General features: G+C 38.1%; 1 protein-coding gene across 1 annotated transcript in view; it reads left to right on the top strand.

The window, feature by feature from the left end:
* The window catches only part of btbd11b (BTB (POZ) domain containing 11b), a 513,987-nt gene that overhangs the window by 340,837 nt on the left and 145,479 nt on the right, over positions 1-27,671 (top strand). The window contains exon 3 of the mRNA XM_039761620.1: positions 21,397-21,601. Coding sequence (XP_039617554.1) covers positions 21,397-21,601 — 205 coding nt within the window. The remainder of the gene's footprint in view (positions 1-21,396; positions 21,602-27,671) is intronic.

The following is a 27,671-nucleotide window of genomic DNA, read 5'->3' as shown; positions in this document are numbered from 1 at the left end:
TGTTAAGGAAGATAAGTGATGTCATCAAAACAGGAACCAGAAGTGACGTCATCTGCACATGATCCGGGAAGTGATGTCATCAGTCCTAGGCAGGATTTCTCGTGTTTGGTCTGCAGAGCTAATAGAGAGAGGATTATTGCACTCTGCCACTCCCTGGCCTGGCATGGTATTTCCCTCTTTTGAACCTTTTAGCTGCCTCCCATGCGATACATTCGTGTGGTCATCAGTGGAATCCCTCGCGGAACTGCGCTTGGACTGTTACTTTTTGTGATCTATATCAATTACACCGTCTCTGACAATAGTAAACTTAAGAAATTTTCAGTTCACATCAAAGTTTAAAGGATACAAAAATCTGAAAAGGTGTAAAACCAAATGATGTCAAAAATTATTGTTAGAGGATTAAAATAAGACATGGTGGACTTTTAACTAATGTGTTTGTTAGTCATGGTGTTGACTGGGACCACCAGATAGTAACATTTATACCGCATTTGTAAAATATTTTCTGGCTTTAGTCTTTTAGGCCAAAGACAACTAATGACATGACATGAAAATGGAAAGCAAATCAGACAATGAACCTAGAGTAGCTTCTGATGATGGACTGTGTTTAAATCAGGGACAGCAGAATTTACTTGAGCATGCCATCCCTTTCAGTCTGTGTGCCATTCAAATGAAATAGTTTGGGTTTTATCCTAACTGATTTTGTTATGTCATGGATTGTGGTGTCACAGCTGCCAGGTGGCAACCTTGAAAATGATGAGCTCAGACCTTTTGAGAACTGACAGCTCAGGTCTAGTTTTACAAATTAAGTCTTCTGGCTTCAAAACATACTAATAAAACCCATTGCAACCAATGATTATTGGTAATATAAAGTTATGTAAATACTGTGCCACATTAATGATCATAGGTGCTGAGGTGTAATAGCTTGGTCTGCCCTACTTTACACGTCCACAAGGGATCTGCTCATCACATTTTATGTGTCCTAATTACTGAAATACACAGTGAAAATTTAATTACCATGTAATCAAATAATATGAAGCAGTAAGTGACCAAGCTTGATCTGAGGGAAGGAAATGAAATGCTGCCTCTTTAATTAGCTGTCATTTTGTATCTCATAAAAATGCAATACACAGACTTTTTCATAACCTAATTTCCTAGGGCTCTCAGTCTTTTTCATCTTTCCCCTTTTTTTAAACCTCTGTATTTTCAGTACTTATCAGCCAGGGGCTTTTTTTGACATACTGATATTTTAACATTAATATCCATGTTTAATTAGCAAATTTCCAGATCCTAATTTAATAGTTTTAGACAACATTCCTACTCCCTTTACCAGCTAATAACTGCTAGAATATAAACAGAAGATTTTAAAAATTCTGCTTGTATCACAAATTGCCATCTTTGATTAAACCCTGAGTGATTGTTTGAAAATTCGAGTGTGTTTATTAGTGCCGAGAGAGAGAAACTAAGCCATAAGCACCTAAGAAGCATATATTTACTCATTTCACCAGCACCTTTATCCAACATTTATTATCAACAGTTGAGATACAATAGGTTGAATTTATTTTTTTTTTTCCAACTGGAGCACAGGTGGGTGAAGTGACTTGCTCATGGTCATGCAGTGTCAGTAGTGAAATTTAAACCCAAAACCTCATGGTCCAATGTCCAAAGCCTTAACCACTACCCCACACTGTGTGCATATATTGGCTGAGCTTAGACATTTGAAAATAACCATTGTCTTACATCACAACATTTGGGTTCCAGGTTAGTGTCTGACTAAAGACTCCTTCTGTCTATGACTTGGTTTATTCCCCCTGTGTTCCAGTAGTAGATGTATCTTAAAACTACCAAGCCCTAAAATCATTGAAAATAGTAAAAAAAATATGCTGAGGTTATTTAAGGTAAGATGCTGAAATAGTACTATGTAAGAGTGTACTGCATTAAGTCTGTTTTTTCTTTCAACTTTTTTTGACTGGTGAGTGGTAGTGCTTTGATAGAAATGATAGACTTTCACAAAGCCATAATGGAAGGATTTCTTTAAAAGGGAGACAATCCCACAGACTTGGAGTTAAACTGAGAAGGGAATGGAGATTCCCTGTAGAAACTTCCCTCCTAATCTGTTCTTCCTCTATGAGGTTTAACATTTCTGAGGCTGTTGGATCACCCTGATGCTGTCACGCCTCAGGCCTCTGCACATACTCTGTCACACCTTTGGACAAACCCGTCCAACTGAAGATTGTCTTTGGCCACTTCATTTACTTGTAGTTTCTTGACAACTAAAATTACTTCACAATGCACAAAGACCTTGATGGCTTAAATGTTGATCTAATTGACAAACTCCTGATTAATACTCTTCATACTCTCTTGAAGTCTTTCAAATTTTTAGTGTTGGGTTCTTGTTTTAATGTTTATTTGTTTGACCACTTGCATTTACAGGTTTTTCACTGACATTTAATTTATTTTTGTTTCTGACCTTTTTGCCTTTTTAGACTGAACATTTGAACATTAAACATTAAAACAATGTAGATGAGAACAGGCCATTCAGCCCAACAAAGCTCATCAGTCCTATTCACTTAATTCTTCTAAAAAAACAAGTCTAGTTTTAAAAGTTTTTAAAGTTTTATTATATACCATGGTACTTGGTAGCTTATTCCAAGTGTCTATGGCTCTCTGTGTAAAGAAAAACATGTTTGATCGAAATTTAACCTTAAAAAGTTTCCAACCGTGTCCCCATGTTCTTGATGAACTCATTTTAAAATAACATTCTTGATCCACTGTAGTAATTCGCTTCTTACTTTTATACACTTCAATCGTGTCAACTCTTAAATTTATTTATTTATTTAATTCTTTTAAACTTTTTTTCATAATTCATCCCCTTTAGCCCTGGAATGAACCAGGACGATTTTCTGTGGACCTTTTCTAGTGCTGCTATGTCCATTTGCAGCCTGGAGACCAGGGGCCTCATTTATAACGCTGTGCGTGGAATTCACACTATAACAAGGCGTATGGAAAAAAGCGGAAATATGCTTACACACAAAAAAATCCAGATGCATAAATCTGTGCGTTTGCCAACTTCCATGTTCTTCTGTTACATACAGTGGTGTATTCCTTCCTGATTTCTTATTCTTTTGCATGTTTGTTACACAAAATGTTTCTGATCATCAAACACATTTAACCATTAGTCAAATATAGCACAAGTAAACACAAAATGCAGTTTTTAAATGATGGTTTTTATTATTTAGGAGAAAAAATCCAAACCTACATGGCCCTGTGTGAAAAGTAATTGCCCCTTGTTAAACAATAACCTAATTGTGGTGTATCACACCTGAGTTCAATTTCCATAGCCACCCCCAGGCCTGATTACTGCCACACCTGTTTCAATCAAGAAATCACTTAAATAGGAGCTGCCTGACACAGAGAAGTAGACCAAAAGCACCTCAAAAGCTAGACATCATGCTAAGATCCAAAGAAATTCAGGAACAAATGAGAACAGAAGTAACTGAGATCTATCAGTCTGGTAAAGGTTATAAAGCCATTTCTAAAGCTTTGGGACTCCAGCGAACCACAGTGAGAGCCATTATCCACAAATGGCAAAAACATGGAACAGTGGTGAACCTTCCCAGGAGTGGCTGGCCGACCAAAATTACCCCAAGAGCGCAGAGACGACTCATCCGAGAGGTCACAAAAGACCCCAGGACAACGTCTAAAGAACTGCAGGCCTCACTTGCCTCAATTAAGGTCAGTATTCACGACTCCACCATAAGAAAGAGACTGGGCAAAAACGGCCTGCATGGCAGATTTCCAAGAAGCAAACCACTTTTAAGCAAAAAGAACATTAGGGCTCGTCTCAATTTTGCTAAGAAACATCTCAATGATTGCTAAGACTTTTGGGAAAATACCTTGTGGACTGATGAGACAAAAGTTGAACTTTTTGGAAGGCAAATGTCCCGTTACATCTGGCGTAAAAGGAACACAGCATTTCAGAAAAAGAACATCATACCAACAGTAAAATATGGTGGTGGTAGTGTGATGGTCTGGGGTTGTTTTGCTGCTTCAGGACCTGGAAGGCTTGCTGTGATAGATGAAACCATGAATTCTACTGTCTACCAAAAAATCCTGAAGGAGAATGTCCGGCCATCTGTTCATCAACTCAAGCTGAAGCGATCTTGGGTGCTGCAACAGGACAATGACCCAAAACACACCAGCAAATCCACCTCTGAATGGCTGAAGAAAAACAAAATGAAGACTTTGGAGTGGCCTAGTCAAAGTCCTGACCTGAATCCAATTGAGATGCTATGGCATGACCTTAAAAAGGCGGTTCATGCTAGAAAACCCTCAAATAAAGCTGAATTACAACAATTCTGCAAAGATGAGTGGGCCAAAATTCCTCCAGAGCGCTGTAAAAGACTCATTGCAAGTTATCGTAAATGCTTGATTGCAGTTATTGCTGCTAAGGGTGGCCCAACCAGTTATTAGGTTCAGGGGGCAATTACTTTTTCACACAGGGCAATGTAGGTTTGCATTTTCTTTCTCCCTAAATAATAAAAACCATCATTTAAAAACTGCATTTTGTGTTTACTTGTGTTATATTTGACTAATGGTTAAATGTGTTTGATGATCAGAAACATTTTGTGTGACAAACATGCAAAAGAATAAGAAATCAGGAAGGGGGCAAATAGTTTTTCACACCACTGTAAATCCCAGTCAGCGTGAAAATGAACGCATGTGCACACGCCTGCTGTCCCGCCTCAGCTCCTCCTAGAATTATACCTCTTTGAATATGCAAACCAATATAAATAGCCCTTAAGCTCAACGTTCTGTGAAAAGGCGATGGCAAAAGCAAGAGGAAAAATAGAAAAATTTCAGCGAATACCAAGTGGAGGCAAAGAAAAATGAACTATTTGTTGGTTTAAACAGTGGTATAAACAACAAAAGGAAGTTGATCGAGTGACATAGCGTGTTGGAGGAACTCAAAAGTTCACGTTCACAAAGTCGCACAGTGCCCGAAATAAAAAAGAAGTTGTCAGATATCAAAGTCGGCGTGAAAAGGTGAGTCGTAGCCCACCATCTGAGTATCATATGAAAGCTTATTAGGGTACAGAGAAAAAAAGAGGCACACAGTGGGAAAAAGCATGAAATGTCAACTTTAATCTCTAAATTTCCACTTTAATCATGTAGTTCATTTTGTCATTAAAGTAGAACATCATAAACTTCATCTTAAAATCGTTTAATTTACTAGTTTCTCAAATCCCATTGTAACTAAAGTAGTACGTTAAATGGTTTGTTTTGTATTTGATCTTCTATGTGCTCTATGTGTGTGAATCACAACGTGCTTCTTAAACCGGCTTTCTCTTCCTCTGACAGGACACAGAATCCATTACATCCATAATATTACAGCTCTCTGAATAATTAAAATACTGAGATGTATACGTGATATCATTTTCATGATGATAGGAGTTAAAGCATGTTATTAAACATGGGAACACGGTGGCGCAGTGATTGTTCATGTCTCACACAAGATGCTTGCTGCGCCATGTGCGACCTTCGATGAAATAATTTATTGCAGCACTACTGTCTCTTTCAAACATAATAACCTCCAATTCCTGTCCTTACTTTTCTTTCTCCAAATACCCAATCCCCACACAATCAGCTCTGTAATAGACGTTAAGCCATCAGTAAGCTTAGAACGCCGATACTTCAAAACTTTTAAGGAACATCAAAATATCTTCGTAGTATGTGTTTAATTATTCTATCCATCTATCCTTCCAGTGTTGCGTCAGCACCAGTAAGAATACAGTTTGAGGCAGGTACAATCCGTGAACGGAGCACCAGTTTTATCTTTATAATATAATAAACATATTTTGCTGCATTTCATCTTATAAATGATATCATCATCATTTGTAAATACGTGCTTTACATAGTGGCTCAGGATGTGCAATATTATAACTGTATCGCAAGTTTACAGTGAGGTAATTGTACTTATAAGTACAAACAGCTCTACAAGGAGCACTTGATGGACTGATTGAGTACGTTTAGAGTTCTTGGGATGAAACTGTTTCTGAACTGTGAAGTCAGTACAGGAAGGGCTCTGAAGCGTTTTTCATATAAGAGCAGTTCAATAGACAGCATGGCTGAGGCATCATGTGCTTAATGCTGTATACCGATAATTCTCTTTCTGATAAGCTGTTGTATAGCTGTGATTCACACTCAGATACAGCGATATAAATACTCCAAGTGGTGCAGTGAGAGTAATATGGAAAAAGATGATCCAATGTGGGATCTGAGGTGCAGTGAGAGTAAGAACACTAAAGCAGCTATGGTATTTGGAATAGTTAGACCATTCTGTGGACCATTATATTGTTACAGGTTAATTACAATCAGATGCATTAAACTAATAAACAATATGTGGTTAATTTCAGTGTATTTATAAAGCCGCGTCAGGGATGTGGTTAAAAAAACAAAGGATAACCACACAGGAACAGTAGCACTGCTTTGACGAAGGGTGCCGCCAGTCTACAAAACCAAGCAGAGAACTTGCGTATGACAGGGTATGAGCTACCATGGAAATGTGCGTGCCTTTACTCCAAGTTTAGGTTTTATACATCGCGATTTGAATGTGGAAACGTTCTTACACAACATTTTTGTGCATACGCACCGTTTATACATGAGGCTCCAGAACTGCACACAGTATTCCAGATGAGGCCTCACCAGTGCATTATAAAGCTTTAAGTGCATTCTGGCCTGTTCTGCGTAACTGGACTAGCCTACGAAACTTCCTCCTTCATGCCCATGTTTGTTGATTTTCTGGCTTATAGTTATGCAATTTTGAATCAGTCCTCCATCAGTGTCAAAACTTGTTCAATCCTCTGATTGCTCACAAACTGTCGCCCGTCTCAAAATTGGCTAACTATTAATATCAAAAGAGGGTAAAATCCCATCTTAGTGTGGGCTGAGCATGCATCCATGCGGCAGGCACATTCAGAACACATACATTCAGCTTGCATGCACGTACAGTATGTTTTTGGGCCCTGCCCTGCAATCAAGCTGACATCATGTCTATGATGATTACAATAATCCTGTTACCCCTAGCATAAGAGAATAGATTGAAGTATGTTCCATCTTTATAATTTCATTGCAATTAATTTTCTATTGCAAATAAAGGAATTGTTTGTTATATTATCAACTAATATACTTGTGGGACTATGCATTAATTTATATAAATTGGCAAAATTCTTCATTGGATTAGTTCTGAGGGACTATTGATGTAGCCATTGCATTTTGCTTGTCTGTCAGGTTGCATGTAATGTCTTAGAGTAGCAAGTGGGTTTTGTTCAGTACACTTTTTTATTTTTGCCAGAAAATAAAATAAATTGAAAAATGTACAAATTAGTGGAGAATTTTCCATCTGTCTTGTTAGTTAAGGTAGTTTATTCTTATATTTTCCAATCCAAATAGCATCACAAAATGATCAGATAGTTACTTCAAAAATGTCATTGATCAGTCAGATTTGTTAAAAATTCAAAGAAACTGTTTTCTGTTATAATTCTTGGGATTGGACTTCTAGGAATCATTTTTGCAGCGTTAAACAAAATATACTTTTTTGTTGTTATTCATTATATTTACAGTAGAGGTATTTTCAAACATGTTTTATTGTGGGCACCGTGTGGGCATTTCCTGCTCATTTTGCATTGTTGCCTTCATACAGTAAGGTAAATAAAAGACAATTAAGTCCATTATTTCCATTTCCATTATATTTATTTATGGTCACATGAGCAGTATGAAAGTTTGGATACTAAGGTAGCCACTTTTTTGTATAATTCTAAACAAATTATTCACACTCTGCAGATATATTTTGGTGAATCTAGTTTTGGTTTTGACTTTATTTCTGTCCTTTGAATTTTGATTTAGTTGTTTTGGTTTGTAAGGCCCTTTCATTGCTTTGAAACTAGCCTGTTCGCAAACTGTCATTGTTTTGTTTTCTCGCAAAACCTTCCTCATCAATCCTCCTTCAGATTTTGTCATGAACCTTTCAAAATGTATGTAACATTTTCCTCTTTTTTAAAGTTTGTTTGGTCTGGCCTAAAAAGATATCATTTTGGAGAAGAGAAATAAACACACTTATAATACAAAGAGTTCAGCTGGTAGGTCCTGCACATACTAGGTAAATGGACTCACCACAGGATAACCTGACATGTTACAAATGGTTGACCAAAGGAATACTGTATATACTCATGTATAAGTCAGGTCTTGAAACCCGAAAAATTGATCATAAAATCAGACCCCAACTTATACGCCCGTTCAAAAATATATTTTTTTTTTTCTACATCTTTCTCGCATCAGTTTCTCAGACACATCGAATTTTGTTGCAGCAGCACAGTTACCAATTTCTTACGCTACTTCAACGACATTTAATTTTACAACCAGCTTCATATTTTTTTCTGACACTCCATCGTAGATAATTCTCTTACAATAAAGGTGTATGAGGGTGTGATATAACACAAATCAGTGCAAACATTGCTTTGGGGTAGTTTGGGTATTTCCGTGTGATCATGTAGGCACAATATAGAGAAAGAGGTTAGGAGCATATTCTGATATAGTGAATTGCCGCTCCCACATAGAAAAAAAAGTTACTCTCTCAGGTGGGCGTTAGCATATCATAATCCCTTCTACCAATAGCGTGAGTTTTCCGTATTCGACTTTGTGACAGATAGGGGCCGCTATCGCTCCCTTGAACCCTTGTCCAATACGCCAGACACCAGATAAAAGTTCAAAAGTTGACTTTATTTATTATCCACAGTGCACAAAGCACCCTCTCCACCACTATACTCATTTAATAAAGTACAATAACTACAATAATCAATCCTCCACTCCCAGACGCGTTGCCCTTCTACCACCCAGCTCAGCTCGCCATCTGGGAGCTGTCACAGTCTTTTTATAGTCCCTGACCCGAAAGTGTTCCAATCCCCAGTTCATGTGATCCTTATCACTTCCGGGTCAGATAAAAAGTCCTTTTCTTCATCCCAGAAGTACGTCACTTCTGCTGTCGCTCTGCCTATGACACACTTCCGGGTTATAGGGCATATATGACTCTCTGTTCCTCCCTGCAGCGTCCTCTGTTGGCCCCTGGGGTATCCAGCAGGTTTGTAAGGGAAAACTCCATAGTCCATGATTCCCTGCTAGCATCCGGGGCACCTCCATGCTGCAGGGAGAGCTCCATCTGGTGGCCTAGGGGTATTGGCCGTGATGACAAGCCGGCCATAGACCACAACTTATACAACCGACATTATAAAATACCAGAAATTATACGGTAAAATTAAGTCCCGAGTTATCTGTGGGAGAACTTATCTGCACGTATATACGGTAGGTAGAATGTGCATTTAGTTTGCAATGCTGTCATGTCTCAGCCAGGGATCCTCAACTGGCTGAGATGTAAACTGTTTTACATTTATTTATGGCAATGTTTCTTTTGTTTATTTTTTGCATTGTGTCCTATGCCTTGGTTATGTTCCACGTGTTTTGTGGACGGTTCCACAAGAGGCTGGACCACCTGCCAATCATCGTCAGGAACTACCTTCCACCCTATAATTTGGAGGGTCTCTATTGTTCCTGGTGGGTCATTGAATGTGCTCTGGCAGTTGTGGTGAGTTCTTCTGTTTGCTGTGCTTTTGTGAATTTTTTGTGATTTTTTTCTGGATTCCTGACTTTTTGCTCTGTTTTCTGATTATTCTCTGGATGTGTGGTTTTATTTTGCTTGGATTACCTTGTGTTTTAGGCAACTCCATTTTTTCATTGTGCTCTTTAGAACTCTACAGTATCACAGAACATCTTTTGTGAAGAATAAAATCTATTATTTTTATGCAGCGTCTGTGTTTGCCAGTTTGCCTACCCAGGGTTTGGCGGTATATTCCCCTTTAGTGGGTATTATTGGAAGTGCTTTTGCAACTTTTTCAGACTTAACGTGCCTTGGGACTCCTAATTCATAATAAATGCCATTTCAAGATGAAATGATTTTTCTGACCTGATCTGCTTCAGGGCCATGGTCACATGATATCTGTAATCTGTAGTTTTATATTGAAAGCAATAACTCAGTTTTAGGTTTTCTTGGTACATCTGGTAGATGTGAGTGATTAACTGGAGACTTTAAACCAGCCTATATGACTGAGTATAGCTGAGTGAAATGATGTGCTCTACAGTGAACTGGTGCCCCATACAGCTTAGGTGCCTGCCTTGTGCCTAGCAACTGTACCCCCTCACTTCTAAAAATTAGATCAAGCATGCTTTGAAATGACTAGAAGGAAGACTAAAAAAAACTTTTATTCTTACTAAACTATAAAAAGGATTAAGCCACTTGTTTTAATGCTAATTCAGTCTCCTCGCATATTCTCAAAATGGAGTTTTTTTAAAGCTTCTGTGATTCATTTTCAATCAAATGTGACATTGATTGGAAAAAGCTGCCAAGGATTTTATCACATTTTCATGCAAAGCTTTCAGATCTGCCATTCTTTTTCTCCTCAAAAGATGCCAGCAATTATTTAACCAAATGTGGATCTACTATGCACTTTTTATCTACCACAGATGAAAACTATGTAGTATAGTTTTTTTTTTCACTTCACAAGCTGCATTCAGCTTAATCAAACCTAGGAAAACCTCAGCAACACACGAAGACCTTACTTTTTGCGTTTGCCTGTAAATTTCACTTTATAGATGGATTCATTTTATTGTTGCCTTTTGTAATTTTAAAATTCTCATCTCCCTGGACTGAACAGATTGAGTCCTTATTGTCTGTACAAGTCAGAGCTGCCTGGACAGGATTCTTTTCACCTGTAACTCTTTAAAGAATTGGGTTTACTTTAGGGACACTATGTTGTCATCTTCTGAAACATTTTACAGTTCTTATTGCTTTATTTCATTTTACCTCAAGATTGATTTGCATTTTAGTATACAGTAATATTTGAAGAGAGAGCTACTATTCATCCATCTTGAATAGCTTATGAGGTAAGGACCCATAGAGTGTATATAGTTAAAGAAGACATTTAGCAGGTTGCATTATTTAGTACAAATATGAGCAAGGCCACAGTCTGAGTTAAAAATCTTCCACCCACAACAAAAGATTGTCTTTTGAACAAAAGTGAAGGAAAATAAGTAGTATATACAAAGAACTTAATTAAAAAGAAAACATAAGTGCAGAGTGAAGTCTTAAAGTACTGAAGAGATCCATGTATTGAGTCATTATTGCCTGGGCTCACTTGCTCCACTTTAGAATCATTGACAGTCTGCAGTGTACAGGGATGTTCAAAATGCCGTGACAATTGTTTATAAAAATTGTTATTGTAGAGTTGTTTGGTCAAGATTTTTCAGATCTACTTCAGTGGACACTGGGAGGGGTAAAAAATAGCAAAATCCATAAATAGACCTAAATTGATTTACCATTGCTATCTGCTCCTTCAAGAGTGAGGAGCTCAGGCACAGCATGATTATTTCAGGTACCACCATCCTGATTAAAAGATTTTTAGCCTTACAACAGTACACACTGCCATTAGAACACAAGTACTGCCTTGACTCTTTACTTTTGCTTAAAAACAGGCAATCTGCAAAATGAACTACTGTTATAAACAATGTCTGATGTAGAAACAAATAAGTGATGTTACTTTTTTGTTTTGGTCAGCATCTTGGTCCTCTCCAAAATTTCACACAATTCTGTAACGGAGCTGAGGGGATCGGCTTTCAAGTTCAGTGTGGGAGTTGCTGATATGGAGCCATTTATGGCTGGTACACCATTGCCCACTTCAAGCTCTGGTTATAAATAATGTTGAAAATCTTATTTCAGTAATTCAGTAAGAATTCTGCACTGTTTTAAGAAGGGTTTAAACAAAAATGATAAGAAAACAAAGATAAGTTTGTGTTTTTTTATGTACCATAAAGAAGTTGAAAACACACCACGTGATTGATTGTGTGATAACTGCTCAGCATGGTGTATAATCATCAGCAAGATGGTCACTGCCATATGTTGAGCCCCAAAATGCAGAATTGCTTCCAAGGTACTAGTTCAGAGATGGGCATCACATTCTGGTGGTGCTGTTGCCTCACTGGTGCTGGGAACTGAGTTATCATGCCTTGTGATGCCCGAGTTTCCTGCAGCTGGCATACTCCTGTTCAACCTGGGAAATAAATAATCACATGGGGTGGGCAATCCAGATACATAGCAACATGAGGTTGTGCTTGGTGCTTTTATTAAAAACAGTAAAACGTCCAACATTACTAAAGTGCACTGCTGAGTTCTTTCATTATTAAACAATCTGTCCATCTTTTGTGCAGATTAAAATTGAACAATAAATATGATTAAATCCCATAGTAACATATCATCCAGAATCGGGTAGCCCTTTAAAAATCACACTGTCCAAGCCCAGCGCGTCTTTCTCCAGCTCACCCTTAAGAAACCGCAGTTAGAAAAACAAAGAATATTGTAACCTCCCGGCCCAGAAGTAGCAGTTAGATGGAGAGACTGGCTTTAAGGTTTCACTAAAAAACATATTTGTTTTCATTAAAAACAATATAAGCAAGTATAAAGTGATATATAGAATTATATAACCTCTATGGGTAAAGTTTTCATGTAGTGCCATTAGCAAAAGCAGGACACTGGTGACCATTACAGGTGGTCCTGTTCCCTAGTTACAGAGTTTGTGTTCTCAGTCCAAGCAAAGACAAAACTCAGTTTTTATAAAAGGCAACAGCTGACATTTTACAGTCAGCCAGAAAACATTGAAAGAATGTACAGAGAAGAGACCAGAAAATGATACAAGACATCACTGTCACTAATAAACAAAAAAAGAAATAAAAACAAACAACTTCCCACACCCACCTCAAGGTTATTTCTCTGGGACTCAATTCTAACTAAGCATAACACTCTAGAATATGTCTTTTTGTTCCAGCTTTCCCAGCATGCACAGCACTCCTGTTCAGTTGGACAAGACTTCAGAGTAAAGGCTGTAAAGAGAAAGCCAGACAACATCAGTATTTTCGCGTACCATGTGGCCAACCCTGTATAACTGAAAAAATGATTTAAAGAAAACGCATTTAAAATGCAGAACAAGTCTTCTGTGTCATTCAGGTCGACTGCCCGAGACTGTGGCTCTTCCTCTTATGAGGCTTTCTAGGGAGAAGAGGTAGGTCGAGGTGGATGGACCCTGGAAGTGACGTCAAAGGTGCTAAAGCCATCAATCTTCTTTTCTGCACAAACAGAAAAAGAGTGATCATTATTACCCCACATCACCTCCCGCCTCAGTGGAGAATTACCATCGTCCAAGCCGTTAAGCTGTCCCCCATGCACACATGCGTGACAAGGCCTATCACCTGGCATCTGTTATCACCTGCCGTCGTGTTATTCCTACCTTACTACCTGGTGTGAAAGCTCAAGACATGATATTGTAAACTGGATGAGTTCATACCCTGCTTGTAACAGTTCAATTGGAATCTAACGGATTATGTCCCATATGTGCCACACAGTGACAGGAAGCCTGTTGTCTTGGGTGGCTCAGTCCTCCATTCTGGACATTTTCAATACCAAATTTATTTAGCTGACATTGATACATTAATCTTGGCCTTACAGGAGGACTGCTGTGTCCTAGCACTTATCAGAAACACAACAAGAGAGAGTCTGAATTATAAAGTCAAGCATATTTACATAATGTGAGAAAACCAAAGTTACTGCAAACAGGCAACAACAAGGAGGTAACGTTTGACTGTAGCACTCGGTCTCTCAGTGAGTCTTCCTTTCTGTTCAACATTTGTCTTCCATTTTCTCAGACTGTAGTTGCTTTAATTTGCCTAAATATAATGGGTGATGGAAAGGACATCCTAAAAGGCTGTTGCGTAGCCTCCTTGTTAGCCCTGCCAACACCTTATGAAAAGCACCCAAAGCTCCATATAATGACTAGAATATAGAGATGTGTAAAACAGAAATTATTATGCTATGTGGAAGATGTATTTATAACTATTATTCATAACCGGCATATAATGATGTAGTGCTGTTCTGCCTCAAAGCTCCCGAAGACAGGATTCAAATTCTAGTCTGAGTGTTGTCTGTGTAGACTGTGAATGTCTTCCCCAAGTCTTCCTTTGTTGGTCCTGTGATGCCCAAGCTGCCCCCAGCCGTGGCATCATCTTAAATCCAGGTTATCAATGTATAGACTAGAGCATGTGGGGACACACATACAAGATTGGTGTAAGCAGTGCTTTGTGCTGTATATTTAAAACTAGACGTCCACCGCAGACAAACTTTAAAAATCAATAAACAAACAGGTATCGCTAGCTTATCGCAAGCAAGGTCCACTCCAAAACGCAGAGGTAGACCGACTTGAACGGAAGAGGCCAACAGCCTCTGTCTCGGATTAGTGCAAATATATCACTCCTGCAAGCGAACTATGATTCTTAGCACGATGAGAGAAGTCGCAAAATCAACCAGAATGTTCAAGCTCGTTATAGAAAAAAACCCAATCTAAGTCTGTTAAGTAGTTCTCTCGTTCGCTAGCTAAGCGGAGGTATGGAACGCCCCAAGGCTGACACATGAGTGAGGACGGCAACCCCCTGGTTCACTCGTGTAAATAAATCAGACAGACATACAGGCAGACAGAAGTTAAATTTTATATATGGAGAGATAGAAAGTACTTTTCAGTAAATAAATAACTATTGCAGATTCTTTATTAAATAAGTAACCCATAAAAACAAGTGTTCGTGGGAGATAAAACCAATAAATAAACATATCCAAATAAATAGGTTAATATCCAAAATTGTAGAGAGCTATAAAACCTTTTCTGTTCTTTGTTTTTCCTTTCTGTCCTTGTCAGATCTTTGGGAGTCCTCAACCATGTTACCCATCGACACCCTAAGTCCACCAACGCAGACCTGAATTGTGACAGCATGCACCTTGCCCTTCACCAGATGCCGCTATGTTATACACCTCCCATAACACCTCTCATCATATCCTGATCAAACAAGAGTATCTGAGCTGCACCATCTCCCCAGCCATAGTTACAATCTAACAGAAGCCACCATGTCTTTTAACTCCTTCCCCCAACTGTCCTTGATGGCTTCCCCTTATCACCTCCACTCAGCTGATGAGATCACCACCAGTTCGGACAATCTGCAGCACTCCTTAATAAAACTGTTCAATCAAGCCAATGTTGCCCTTTTCAATTTGCTGACTCTCACACTAGCGATTGCTCCCCTGTTCTCCGTCTCTTATTCTGACAATCTCCTTCTTTGTCCTACTCACACTCATTTATACTTTGTGAGTGCAGATGCTTTCCTTAATGAGTCTCAAAGAAGAAACCAGTTGTGCTGATCATGTTTGCAGGTGAGAATGTGTGATCAACAAGTTTCCTTACTATACATTTCAGGGCCACACGGCAATGCAACAGCAAGCATCCACAAGCCTGAGCTGCGCTGTTTTTATTTAAAAATGCAGCACTGCCACAGACCCATAACTTGCTTCACCACATCTATAGATTTCCTTGCACATCCCATAGACATATGGGTTAGATGAATTGGCCTAGGGGGAGTGAATGTGTGCGGGTGAGTATAGATGTGGACTTGTTGTATCTGATGGGCTGATTCATGGAGAGGTAAGCCTCTGACCCCCATGTGTGTTTTAAGTTGATTACACAGCTTGCAAAATGGATGGATGGATGATTCACAAGTACCAGCTAACATATGGAGTAACAACTTAAATGAAACCAAATCAAGTACTGCTACATGATATGTTCTACTGTTAAGCTTTGTTGTTTTATGAAGTAATACAATTTTTTCTTATTTTCAGCTCTTAATGTATTTACAAATAAGAATGCAGAGTTAATGTAGAGTGAAATTACTTCAAACAGTTGAATTACTTTGGAAATTCAAAAAAGGAAAGAAGCAGAAAATTTGCAACCTCGCTGTCATAATCAAAGGCCGTTAATTCCTGACCACTGTTCAACACATAGAGCCGTCCTTGTGTCACAGTGTGGTGTCCTAATGAGGCTTTAACTGGATACCTGGAGGCTTTTACTAAAATAAAACCTAATTAGATTTCGGAAAGGCAAGGTTAGATGGAGTGATGCATGCAGGTGCCAAAGAAGGATGCATATTTTGAGCTGCCATAAATTGAAGCACGGATTATTCCATTTCTTTTTTTCATATTGAGGTGCGACTTTTGAAATTATGCTTTATGGTTAGAAAAACAGCTTCTCGTTTCTGACTTATTTTGTTTGTTTTATGGCTCATCTTTTCCTCATATTGACAGCCACAAAAACAAAATAAAATGATAAGTTGACTGAAGAGTATTGACTTTGAAATGAAAGGGAAGAGCATCCTTCAGGCAACACCATCAAAGCAAAGCTGGCCGCACAGGGAGCTTCAAACGTGTCATCCGCCGGCCTGAAGAAAAACATCAAAACAAAAGCTCTTTGTTATCCTGCTGCAAAGGTGCCTTGTTAAATGGAGGGCCTATAATACCTTCTCTTTAAACATGGAGGTTTACTTTAGCTGGAACACAAGCTCAAAGCTTAATATCACAGGAACAGCCATAGCTTCAACAACAGAGTAGTCTAGTAAAAGCAGAGCTATCTGTGACTAGAAATGTCTGTAAATGGGAATGCCCTTGTTCATTTTGGACACTCATTTAGGCCTTGTTCAAAAAAGAAAAGCGCAGGGTCCCCCACATTCCTCCCGGAATCTATTAGTGCGGCATTCTTTATTTTTTTTCACATTTGCTGTTCTACTGATCAGTGTATTTTTTACTGTACTCTATAGCCTTGTTTCCTCTGGTAAGTTCTTTGTGTTAATGGCAGTATTGTATATAAAAAAGGCTGATATTGATGTTGGAGATATGACTTAGCTCGATGATCCATGGCAGTTCTTAAACCCATAGCCATCAATAAAATGTCTTGAGGATGAGCTGTGCAATAAGGACACATGACAACAGCAGATGTTGTAAAAAGAGCTAGTGCTTTTGTTTCCATTGTTCACCAATTAAAAAAGTGCAGTGCAATCTTCAAATAAATTAATATTTTCATTAAGAACAGGTGTTCTTAAGTTTAAAGTGTAAAATCAACAATAAATAATACAGAGAAAAAGAAAACAAAGTTAAATTCCCAGGCAGAATCTGTTAATTCTTTTCAATCACCATTGAGCCCCAGTGTTTTTTTTTTCTGCAGCAGACATCTCCTCCGCTTTACCTTTGCGGTCTCCTCAGCGTGGAGAGATTTCTACCGACAGATGCAGTCAGCTCTCAGATGTGGCTCAGGTCCTTGCTGCTGCCAATTCTTTGGCATCTGTGACACATAGTACTGAGCTTTGCTCCTCTCTCCCTTCAGACACAGTCCCTTTGGCTTCTATGGGAGCCTTCGGACCAGAAGGTCACTCCTGCTCCCTGATGTATTCAACAAGAGCGACCACTTTACCCTTTAAGTGTCAGCAACACACTCCTTTGCAGGGCTCACATTCCCAACAGCTGCCTTCTCTCCGTACTTACACAGGCTTTCTGATTCTGCCGTTCTCCTTTTTTAACTCCTGTTCTGTTTCCTTTGTCATTTCTTGTCCATTTCCTGTTTTCCTGCTCAGACTTCCTTTATACAGTAAAGGATTCAGGTACACTGATTACTGACTCCAGAGTGCTAACAAGTCAACCATGTGAAGGCCCAATCAGTCAATCATCCCATCAGCTTCTTGAGTCGCTTCACCACACTACCATGTACATCTGCATTCCTCCAAAGCCCTAATTCTTCATATTTATTTACTTATAAAATACCAAACACCACGGACCCCTGTCATGACATTGATACAAAAGTTTAGTTACTTAAAAATCAAAAGACAATAATCAGTTGGCACCCTATCGAATACATCCAGTGCTGACAGAATAAGCTGTAGCTACTGGAACCCTGAACTAGATTAACCAGGATACAGCAGTTTGTAAATGGATGAAAAAAAAGCAAATGCATCAGGGTTCATGAAATTGTAAAGATGCTGTGCTAAAGCCCAACTCCCATCCCTCATTTATAAATGGGCAGTTTTACTTAGAGAAGCACAGAACTTTGTTTTCCGATCATGACCCTCCTGCTCTCTAGACCGGACCAATTGTTGGCCTAATAATACTCACCTGCCCACATACACATCTGCACTTGTTTTATGTAAATGTGACATTTAGGGGGATGGATTGGGCCCCACCACTCATAAAAAGCAATCTCAGCAGCTAGAACTTAGATTAACTGCTGAATATGTGTGAAAAATTACTATATACTAAAAATAAACAGTAAAGCACAACACTGTCAACACTGAGTCCCAATCTTCATTTTTCCCTTTATTTTATTCATTTATGCAATGTTGCCAAAGGCTAAGAAAGGGGCTCCATTTGTAACTGTACACCCTCACCCTTCCATATGCTAGAAAATGGGAAACTATCTCTCTTGCATAAAACTGCTCCTTTGGACTCTTATCAATTGTTAATTCAGTTTCACTTGGCTATGTATATCTGGACTAATGAAATGTTTTAGGTAAGGCTAAGTGCTTTTCTTTTTTTTTTATTATGAGTTTCAATGGCACTGTCAGCCACTGTCAGCATCCGAGGTATGGAGGCCAAGGTATTGGAGAGTCAGCCATAGGCCCTCTCCTCATAAGAAATTCAGTGGAAAACATTGCAAAATTTAACAAAAATGTGTATTTCACACAAAAATAGGAAAGGCTTGTGGAAATCAAATAGTGTAATTGAGACAGAATTACTAGATGGGTGAAAAAAAACTTCATAGGACACCCATCATCCTGACCCACTGAAGGATTTTGGGCATGTCACAACCTGCTAGTTTACTATTTTTAAAAAATATCAACAGAAGAATGTTTGCACTGCAATGCATCACAATGAATTAATGTGGCAACTAAATAAATAAATGTTCATTAACCAGGGTAAATACTGTCCCATTCAGAGTTGTCTTGTATCTGAGGGTGCTGACCCTATAATTTAATTAAGCAGGTTTAGGAAATGCATGGATGCCAACATGATTTCATGTTTAGATACTTGCTTACTCATTAAAGATCTATTTAAATACATGTAAATGGAACAAGAAGAATACTTTCTATCTGTTCTCTGAACTTACTTTATGACATAATTTGAAAATATAATGAAACTTTCAGACTGATTCCCAAGGATCTTTTTTATTATTATGAAATAGCATACTTTTTAATCCAGGTCAGGGTTATTGGAAGCCTGAGCCAATAGTGACAGCAATGGACACAAGGTAGGAGTAAACCTTGAATGGTATGCCAGTCCAGGTCCCACTAATGCACATAGCCATACTTACAGTTACCGGGATCCAACTTTAGCATCAGATGTTTACGTATTTACCTTTGGAATTTGGGAGGAACACTCACAAAGAGAAGAAGAGTACATAAAGACTGCACAAAGGAAATAACGAGATGTAGAATTCAAATGGAGAATGCTAAATATGTGAGACAGCAGTGCTTATTACTGCGTTATCATGAAACTGTTTATAATAATTATGACAAAATATAGATAATGGAGTTAACCAAGATCATATGTCCATACATCCATCGATTTTGTAATACATTTTTCATGTTCAGAAGAAATGAGGTGTAAGTTAACCCTAGATGATATGCTGGCTTTAAGGTACCACTAATGTCTTAATCATACACCCTTGAACATATTGGTTCTTTCATGGCATTTTATGGTTCTTTTCTGGGTTTTATGGTTCCTCATAGAACTATTACTTGGCAAAGCACCATTCCATTCTGGGAAGGGTTCTCTGCATATATAGTTGGTCCTTTGTGATTTGAAAAAGTTCCTAATATGTAGAAAAACCCTGAAATATTTAATGTATGGTAGGGTACCTAACAGGACACTAACTGATTAAGAAAACCTGGACTTAACCTGTGTTATTTTATTCAGGAAGAGTCCTTTTAAAAACATGACATATTGGTTTATCATAAGTCTATTAGTGGTTATTCACGCTATGGGAACTGTTACAGATATAAATAAAGATGCAGTCTGGAAATTTCATGTGGATGGGTCTTTTGGGAACCCAAAATGGCTCCCCCATGGCATTACTCTGAAGAACCACTCTGGTACTTTTATTTTGTGCTGAATTAGGATTACTGTGTATCCTAACTAGATGTTTTTTTAGGCCTTGGAAGCCCCCAGAATGTACCAAGATTAGTCAATGACAATCTTCAGGGAATGTATGTACCTGTATAGGTAGGTCTAGGTTGCCTGTTTGTTCCTGTATGTCTAGAGCAGTGATTAATTTGCTTCTTAGGCCCTGTTACACACACTCTTGTGGCAGTTCCAATTCACTAATGTGTCTCTCCTACTCCAACCTTACAGTATCTACTGTGCTGCTTTCTTTTGTATGTCGAACAAATGAATCACCTTATCAAAGCTCACACACTAATCATAGCATTTGACAACATAACACCTTAAAACATCAGCCACTGGCATACCATTTTTTTCACTTTCCATTTTGTTCATCTATTAATTGTCTGCACCTGGCTAAACCAATACAGAGCTGAAGATTATCTTGCAAGGTTATGTGCAAGGCAGGAACTAACTCTGAGCAGGGTGGCTTGTCTGTCACCGAAAACACTCAAGCACAAATTCAGTCTCACTCATACTTTAGTAATGGAGGGTCCTTAATTACCAACCTCAAGAAAATTGCAAGAGGACTCAGGGACAAGATGTGGACTTCTCCCAGACAAAGACGTGGCTGAGTTACAACCAATTCTATGAAACAGCAGCACTGGCCCTTTTGATTAAGTGTTATATATTTAAAGTACAAATCTGTTCCTAATTACTATCAGTATAAAGATATTTATATCAACTAATAATTAATAATTAATAGAGGATTAATAATGTACAAATGAACATGTTTCACCCATCAGCACTTTTAATGTAACATTTTCCCTTGTTAGATGTTCTTATGCATTTGTAATTTGATTAGAAGCCCTAAAGTTAAACTTTGATGGTCAATTTCCATTTCCTGCATTTAACATTTACTGTACTTCTCGAAAACGTGGTATGCTCAAGCACTTATGTTCCTTTATTCGTACACAACATACCGAACAGGGACAGTTTCAGTGTTATGCAGCAAAAAAGAATCAGTCTCTTCCAGTTTGACTTTTCATGTCCACCTTCTGCTTCTTTCACTAAATTAAAAAAGTAATCTGTCAACTGAGATTCTTGAAAAATACATTGTGTTATTTTCTTCACTTGATCATTTATGCAGACTGATGCTTTGAGGAGTATTTAGCTGTCTCACCACAGGTTAGACACCATTAAACATTACTAATCAGAACTCTCAACTGTGGTTTGTAACATTGATCTTGCCAATCCAGTAGAGTTTAATTTAAATCTTCATTTTGTAGGTGATTTAGTGTCCCGGGCAATGCATCATCTCCAGCCTCTGCATCTGAAAAACCATGGGAATGGTACTCCAATGCACCACAAGCAGGGACCAGTCTACTGGGAGCCTGAAGCCTTGTACACCCTCTGCTACTTCATGCACTGTCCACAGATGGAGTGGGAGAATCCAAATGTGGAGCCTTCAAAAGTTACCCTGCAGACAGAAAGGTATGATGCTTACTTTGATAATGTTCTAACTATTAAGCTGCATGTCGAGTCTTTTTTAGGCCAGCCTGTGAAATGCACAGTTGCGCACACTCTCCAGATACTCTTTTCCACATATTAGTTTATATTCTACATTTCGTATGTTTGTTTTTATGCGTTATACCGTTTTCTGTCCCAGCTCTCTATGATGCAACCTAGTTGCTAGCCAAGTGATGCACATGCTGCATGATCCGTGACATCATGAAGACCATGTCATGAAGTAGGGGTTCTTAAACTTTATAATCTGTTTACTCAAATAATAAAATCAATATCATACTAGGACCCAAGAAGAGGATTATTAGTTTTTACTTTTCACGTGAGTATTACTAAAACAGAAGTGAAAAGCAAACATATTGTGAATAAAACAGTAAATATCATTCAAAACATTTTAAGGTATATCACTGACAGTGCAGATGGTTAGTGTAAGACTTAAGACTTTAGGGACTTTCATAAGACGTTACGCACTTTCAATACTCGACTTGATGTTTTTTTTGGAAGAAAAGGACTGGCGAGCTTTGTTGGGCTGAATGGCCAGTTCTCGTCTAGAGTGTTCTAATAGAAGCTTTACATAATCATGTGGCAAACCATCACAAACTTGTTCTTGACCATTAGTTTTAAGAAACACCATCATAAAAGATGGATTAACACAGCATCTTAGATTTGTTTTGCCCTGAGAGCTTTGGTTGTCAATCTAAGACATTTTTGTATCCACCTCTTCTTTGTCTGACAGTTTTTTGATTTACCATTAAGAGTTCTATGCCACTTACCCCTTACAGCTATCTGAGACAACTGCTATGGAAGGTTTTGATGTTCATGACATTTTGAAGGTATTATGGTCAACCAAAAACCATTAAAAGATAAATGTTACCAGTTCAATGCAGTCAATGTTAATTTTTTTTTCCTCCCCAAGAATGTTTTCTTTATTTTGATTTTATATTGTTTGGGTAGCAGTCATGCACTGTTCACGTATTTAGAAGGCATGGTTTTGTGATTCATTGTGTGTTGCCAGAATGTCATGTCATACAGGCATGGTTGTTTGTTCTTGGCAGCCATTTGTTCCCCACTATAAAAGCTTACTGGCACAAGAACAGAAAAAAACATAAGAGGTTTGAGGTATGAGAGGGCACAGTTCAGTCCATCAAGCTCATTTGGTTTGCTAATATTTGTCTCAAAACTTCAACAAGATGCTGTTTTAGAAGTTGTCAAGGTTTTGTGTTTCATCAACGCATTTGTTCCAGATCACCATAATCATTTGTACAAAGGAGTTTCCTGGCTTCAGTTTTAAATAAACACCCCATTAATTTGTACTGGTGCCCTCATGTTTGTGATTCACCATTTAACAGAAAAAACTCTGCTACCAAGTGATGCCTTTACAAATTTAAAGACCTGAATTAGGTTTCCACAAAGGTCTTGAAAAGGTTTAATTTTCAGAGCTACTCAAAGTAGAATATGATCTTTTGTCCCGAGATGCAAATCTTTGCTAGTCTCTGTGAGTTTCTAGTGATGCTGTTTCTTTTTTGTAGTGTGGTAACCAAAACTACAGTAACATAAAATAATGTAACATAAAATCCCTTGGATGATATTCAACAGTTTTCACAGTATAACCTAACATTGCCATTTCTACATGAAGAATATTCATCAGAATATAAACCACTAAATATACTGTATTTTAGACATTGCATCCTATAGATGACTGTTACACGTCTTGTCTCGCACAACTTGCATATAGCACCACTCGAGTATTTGCCCAATTTTGAAGATTGTGTGGGTCATTTTGAATTACTTTTGCTGCCTCTTCAATATCTGCCATCCCTCCAAATTTACTTTTTTCTTGCAACTACTAATTTCACAATTTTGCTATTTCCGAATCAATGTCATTCAGGTAAACTAGTAATAGAAACTCATCCAAGGACAGACCCCTGAGGAATTGTCCCAATTGATGGCCCATGTGGTTCTCCTTTGTCCATTTGCCGGTTAACCAAACTGAAATCTAGTTAAAGTCTCTATATTATATAAAAAAATCTTTGAACGAGACAACACTTTTTCATAGAGATTAGACGAGACATTTTCAGAGAAATAATTTCACGTCCCGCGAGATGAGACTGTGCCAAGAGGTGAACTGAAAACCTAACGGGTCCAAGTGAGGGTGGAAATAAAAGACAAAGAGTAGAAAACAAAATAGAATGTCATAAAGAAGTTCGAAAACGTTGGCGCAATACAGATGCAGAGCAGGTAAGAAATTATGAAAGTGCTAAAATTCTCAAAAAACTGATGGTAAAGTTCGCATTAGCACTAACAAACAGAAATTATTACTCTGTGAAATAACAGAACAGCAAAAAGAGATTGAATACATGGACATATGTGATATGACAGAAGTATGTACATATTTCTCAGCTTTAAAGTTTAAGCTGGAGACTTGTAGATCATCAAATTCATGTTGCCATCAGGGAAAAATAATGTTTCTTCCCAATGAAGAAGCGTATCCGCCAGAAATACGAGATTTGTTATTTGTTGAAAGTGAAATCCACAAATACTACAAGCAAAATATCCTAATCTATATATATAAAAGTCAATGTGTGTATGTATGTTCCAGCATCACGTCCGAACGGCTGGAGCGATTTTCATAAAACTTGGTACACATGTTCTTCATTGGTCGACTAAAAATACTGTAGGGTGAAATCAGCCATAACCCACCCCTTCTGGGTAGGGAAGGGGGTGATCTTGCGATCTTGTATGCATGTTATCATCCAGTTGACACTCAGAACGACCACCAGAGGGCGAACTGAAGGTGACTGCCAGCATTCTTTATGTTTGAGTGCCACTGCGCCCCTGTTGCTTTTGAAATTAAATTGAGTTCTACACGTGGAAGTGTGTGTGTCTGTCCGGCCCGGAAGTGAGACGTAGAGTCGGGGTGAGAACTCCAGTTCCAAGGATACCCAAGCGAGGCCAGTACACCAGCAAAAGGAAACCTCCTAAGAAAGACGGTCGCTTAGCTGCTAATGCACAAACGATGAGAGCACTTCGTCAACATGAATCCTTCTAGCAGAGAGATGCCCAGAGTAGTTCTGATGATTTAAATACTTTATAGGATCCCGTGCTTTTAACAGCACAGGCTTACATAGTTAGTATATACCAGGCGACTGCCAGCATTCTTTATTTTTGAGTAGCACCACGCCTCTGTTGCTTTACAAATTAAATAGAGTTGGCCGGTTCCGAGCGTCAACTAGATGATAACATACATACAAGACCACAAGACAACGAGATTAGTGAGTCTTTGTTTCTTAATTTATTTTTATTTTTAACAATGTGTTTTTTTAAATATGTTTTCTCAAACAATTAAAAAAAAATATGAGGGCAAACTGGAGGTGACTGCCAGCATTCTTTATGTCTGAGCACCACCGTGCCCCTGTTGCTTGTCAAATTAAATCCAGTTGCCCGGTTCCGAGCGTGAACTGGGTGATAACATGCATACAACACCGCATGACAAGCACATTAGTGAGTCTTTATCCATCCATCTATTATCCAACCCGCTATATCCTAACTACAGGGTCACGGGGGTCTGCTGGAGCCAATTCCAGCCAAAGAGGGTGCAAGGCAGGAAACAAACCTCGGGCAGGGCGCCAGCCCACTGCAGAAAACCAACACAGACACTGGGAGAACATGCAAACTCCACACACGAAGGACCCAGGAAGCGAACCCAGGTTTATTGATTGTCAGTTTATTTTTATTTTTAAAGTTGTGTTTTTTTTAATTATGTTTTTCTCAAACAGTTAAAAAAAAACTTTATTTTCATCCCAGGCAATACAGGGTATTTCAGCTAGTTACAATAAACTGTTCGCATTTGCATCATTCAATGCTCAAAACATAGATCTACACAATTCAGGATCATACGGTATGAGAATCTGTGGTCCTGCGACAATTAAAACTACTACAAGTTTAATTTCAAAGAAACCACAATTCGGTCAGGTTTATATTTATGATCACGAAGAAGCGATGCAACAGAGAATCGAAAGAGTTAAACAATCAGACTATTAGAAATTCTACAGTGAATAAGGATACAAATCCATGCGTCCAAAAGTATTGCACTTTACACGAAATTTATCTGAAAAACATAAACAAAGAAGTTTTCTTGAATTATATTTTAACCACTCAGGTGGAGTGTTGACTCTGAGGCTAGGGATCTGCACTGGCAATCGGAAGGTTGCTGGTTCAAATCCCGTAAATGCCAAAGGGGACTCTGCTCTGTTGGGCCCTTGAGCAAGGCCCTTAACCTGCAATTGCTGAGTGCTTAGAGTAGTGAGAAAAGTGCTATATAAATGCAAAGAATTATTATTTCTATATAAATCCGAAAGATCATGCTTGAATGTATAATAAACCAATATGTGACGAATTGTCAGCAATAATAGTTTCGAAATACGGAGATATCAAAGACAGGGTTGATATTCCTGTTAACCCAAAAGCACAGCATGATTCGTCGTAAGCAGCAGATTCGGGAAATGACTAGCGCATAGGGCCCCCATGGGGGTTGGCGACCAGAGCACCCTAGTCTTTTTAAAAATTTAATTACAATGTGCTGTATGCCTTTCTTTTTTCTACTACACCTGTTGACTCTTCATGAAAATCTAATTTATTGGATTGGATCTTCCACAGATAAACCCCCAGTGCCAGTGACAACAACTTCTATAAGCCTGTTCCATTTGCGGACGCAACAAGCTGGATCTGCTTTATTCAAATGAAAATATATTTAATGCTAACCTGTGGCACAACTAAGCAGAATTACTGCCACCCACATTTCACTATTGATAGCAACAACCCAGAAATTCTTAGGTTTGTTTTTTGTAATAGTAATGTTTTTCTTGAGCTTTTATAATTAAGCATTTTACTACAATTTGTAAAGTGTGTATAATTGCATGTGGTAAATAAAATATAATTTGATTTAGCGTATTTTATTATGAGTAATCTCATTTAGATTTGATTATATTCTAATTTTGCATGGAATAGAAGTATTGTGATTCAGGGGAAGCTGGTATACTTTAGATTACTCCTGCTTGTTATGCAGTTTATGTGCAATTTTCAAGCAATTTCATTTTTATCGTTATTTTTATTTATTTTCATGCTGCCATTTTATTTTCCATGGCCACCACCATTTTCTTTTTTTGTGAACTGACAAACATGTTAGCAAGATTGAATCACTGCCACCACATGATATCCAAAAGTTATGCAACATACTACCATCAATAGGATTTGAGATGGCAGTGGCATCCATGACTTTGTACTTGTAAACGAAAAGCTTTCACAGTGCTATGAAGTGCAGTTCTATTCAAAGAAATTAGAACTCATGTGTTAACTGACTGAATTTTGGTTAATTTATTGGCCTCTGGTTATTAGGTTGTTGAAAGATATTTAGGTTTTGACTTTTATAATCATTTGACTACACGGTTGCCTTCCTTTCCCTTTTCATTGCCTTTCCTCTTTTGGCAGTATATGAAGAATTGTAAGATGGTTGATTCTTTTCAGATCTGCTTCAGTAAAGCCAGACTTCTTTTTTGATCATTCTGAACCATTTTATTTACTCCATTTTTCTGTGCTTTTGTACATTGTTTTTGCTACATGTTTTTGTAAACTTATTTTTTCTTGCTTATTGAATTTACAGCACTGTGGTGGTTGTACGTGTTAGGAGTTTAATGCAAATTAGACAGCTGTCCACACTGACTGCAATCTCTCATGAGCTGGCATTTACCTTCCTTTTCAGGATATCAATATTGCCTGTCAGAGCTTTTTTGTTTGCAGATTTCTTTGTCTCCCTGTCACTGTTAAATTTTTTTTTTTTTTTGCCATATTTTATGAATAATAGATTTTTTTTATATCTGCTGTATGTGGGTAGAGCAATAGCTGTGTCTTTGCAAAAGGCTATTGTTTTACCAGTTGATACACATCTCCATCCTTAAATATACAATATTATGGAAACCTTGTCCAGTGGTTGAAATAATGGGATTGTGGGTACAAGAGGCTCACTTTTCATAACAGGCCGAGA

Source organism: Polypterus senegalus, chromosome 8 (assembly GCF_016835505.1).
Source record: "Polypterus senegalus isolate Bchr_013 chromosome 8, ASM1683550v1, whole genome shotgun sequence".
NCBI lineage: Eukaryota > Metazoa > Chordata > Cladistia > Polypteriformes > Polypteridae > Polypterus > Polypterus senegalus.
The sequence above is the reverse complement of the archived record's forward strand: the minus strand, read 5'-3'. Positions and strand labels throughout refer to the sequence as shown.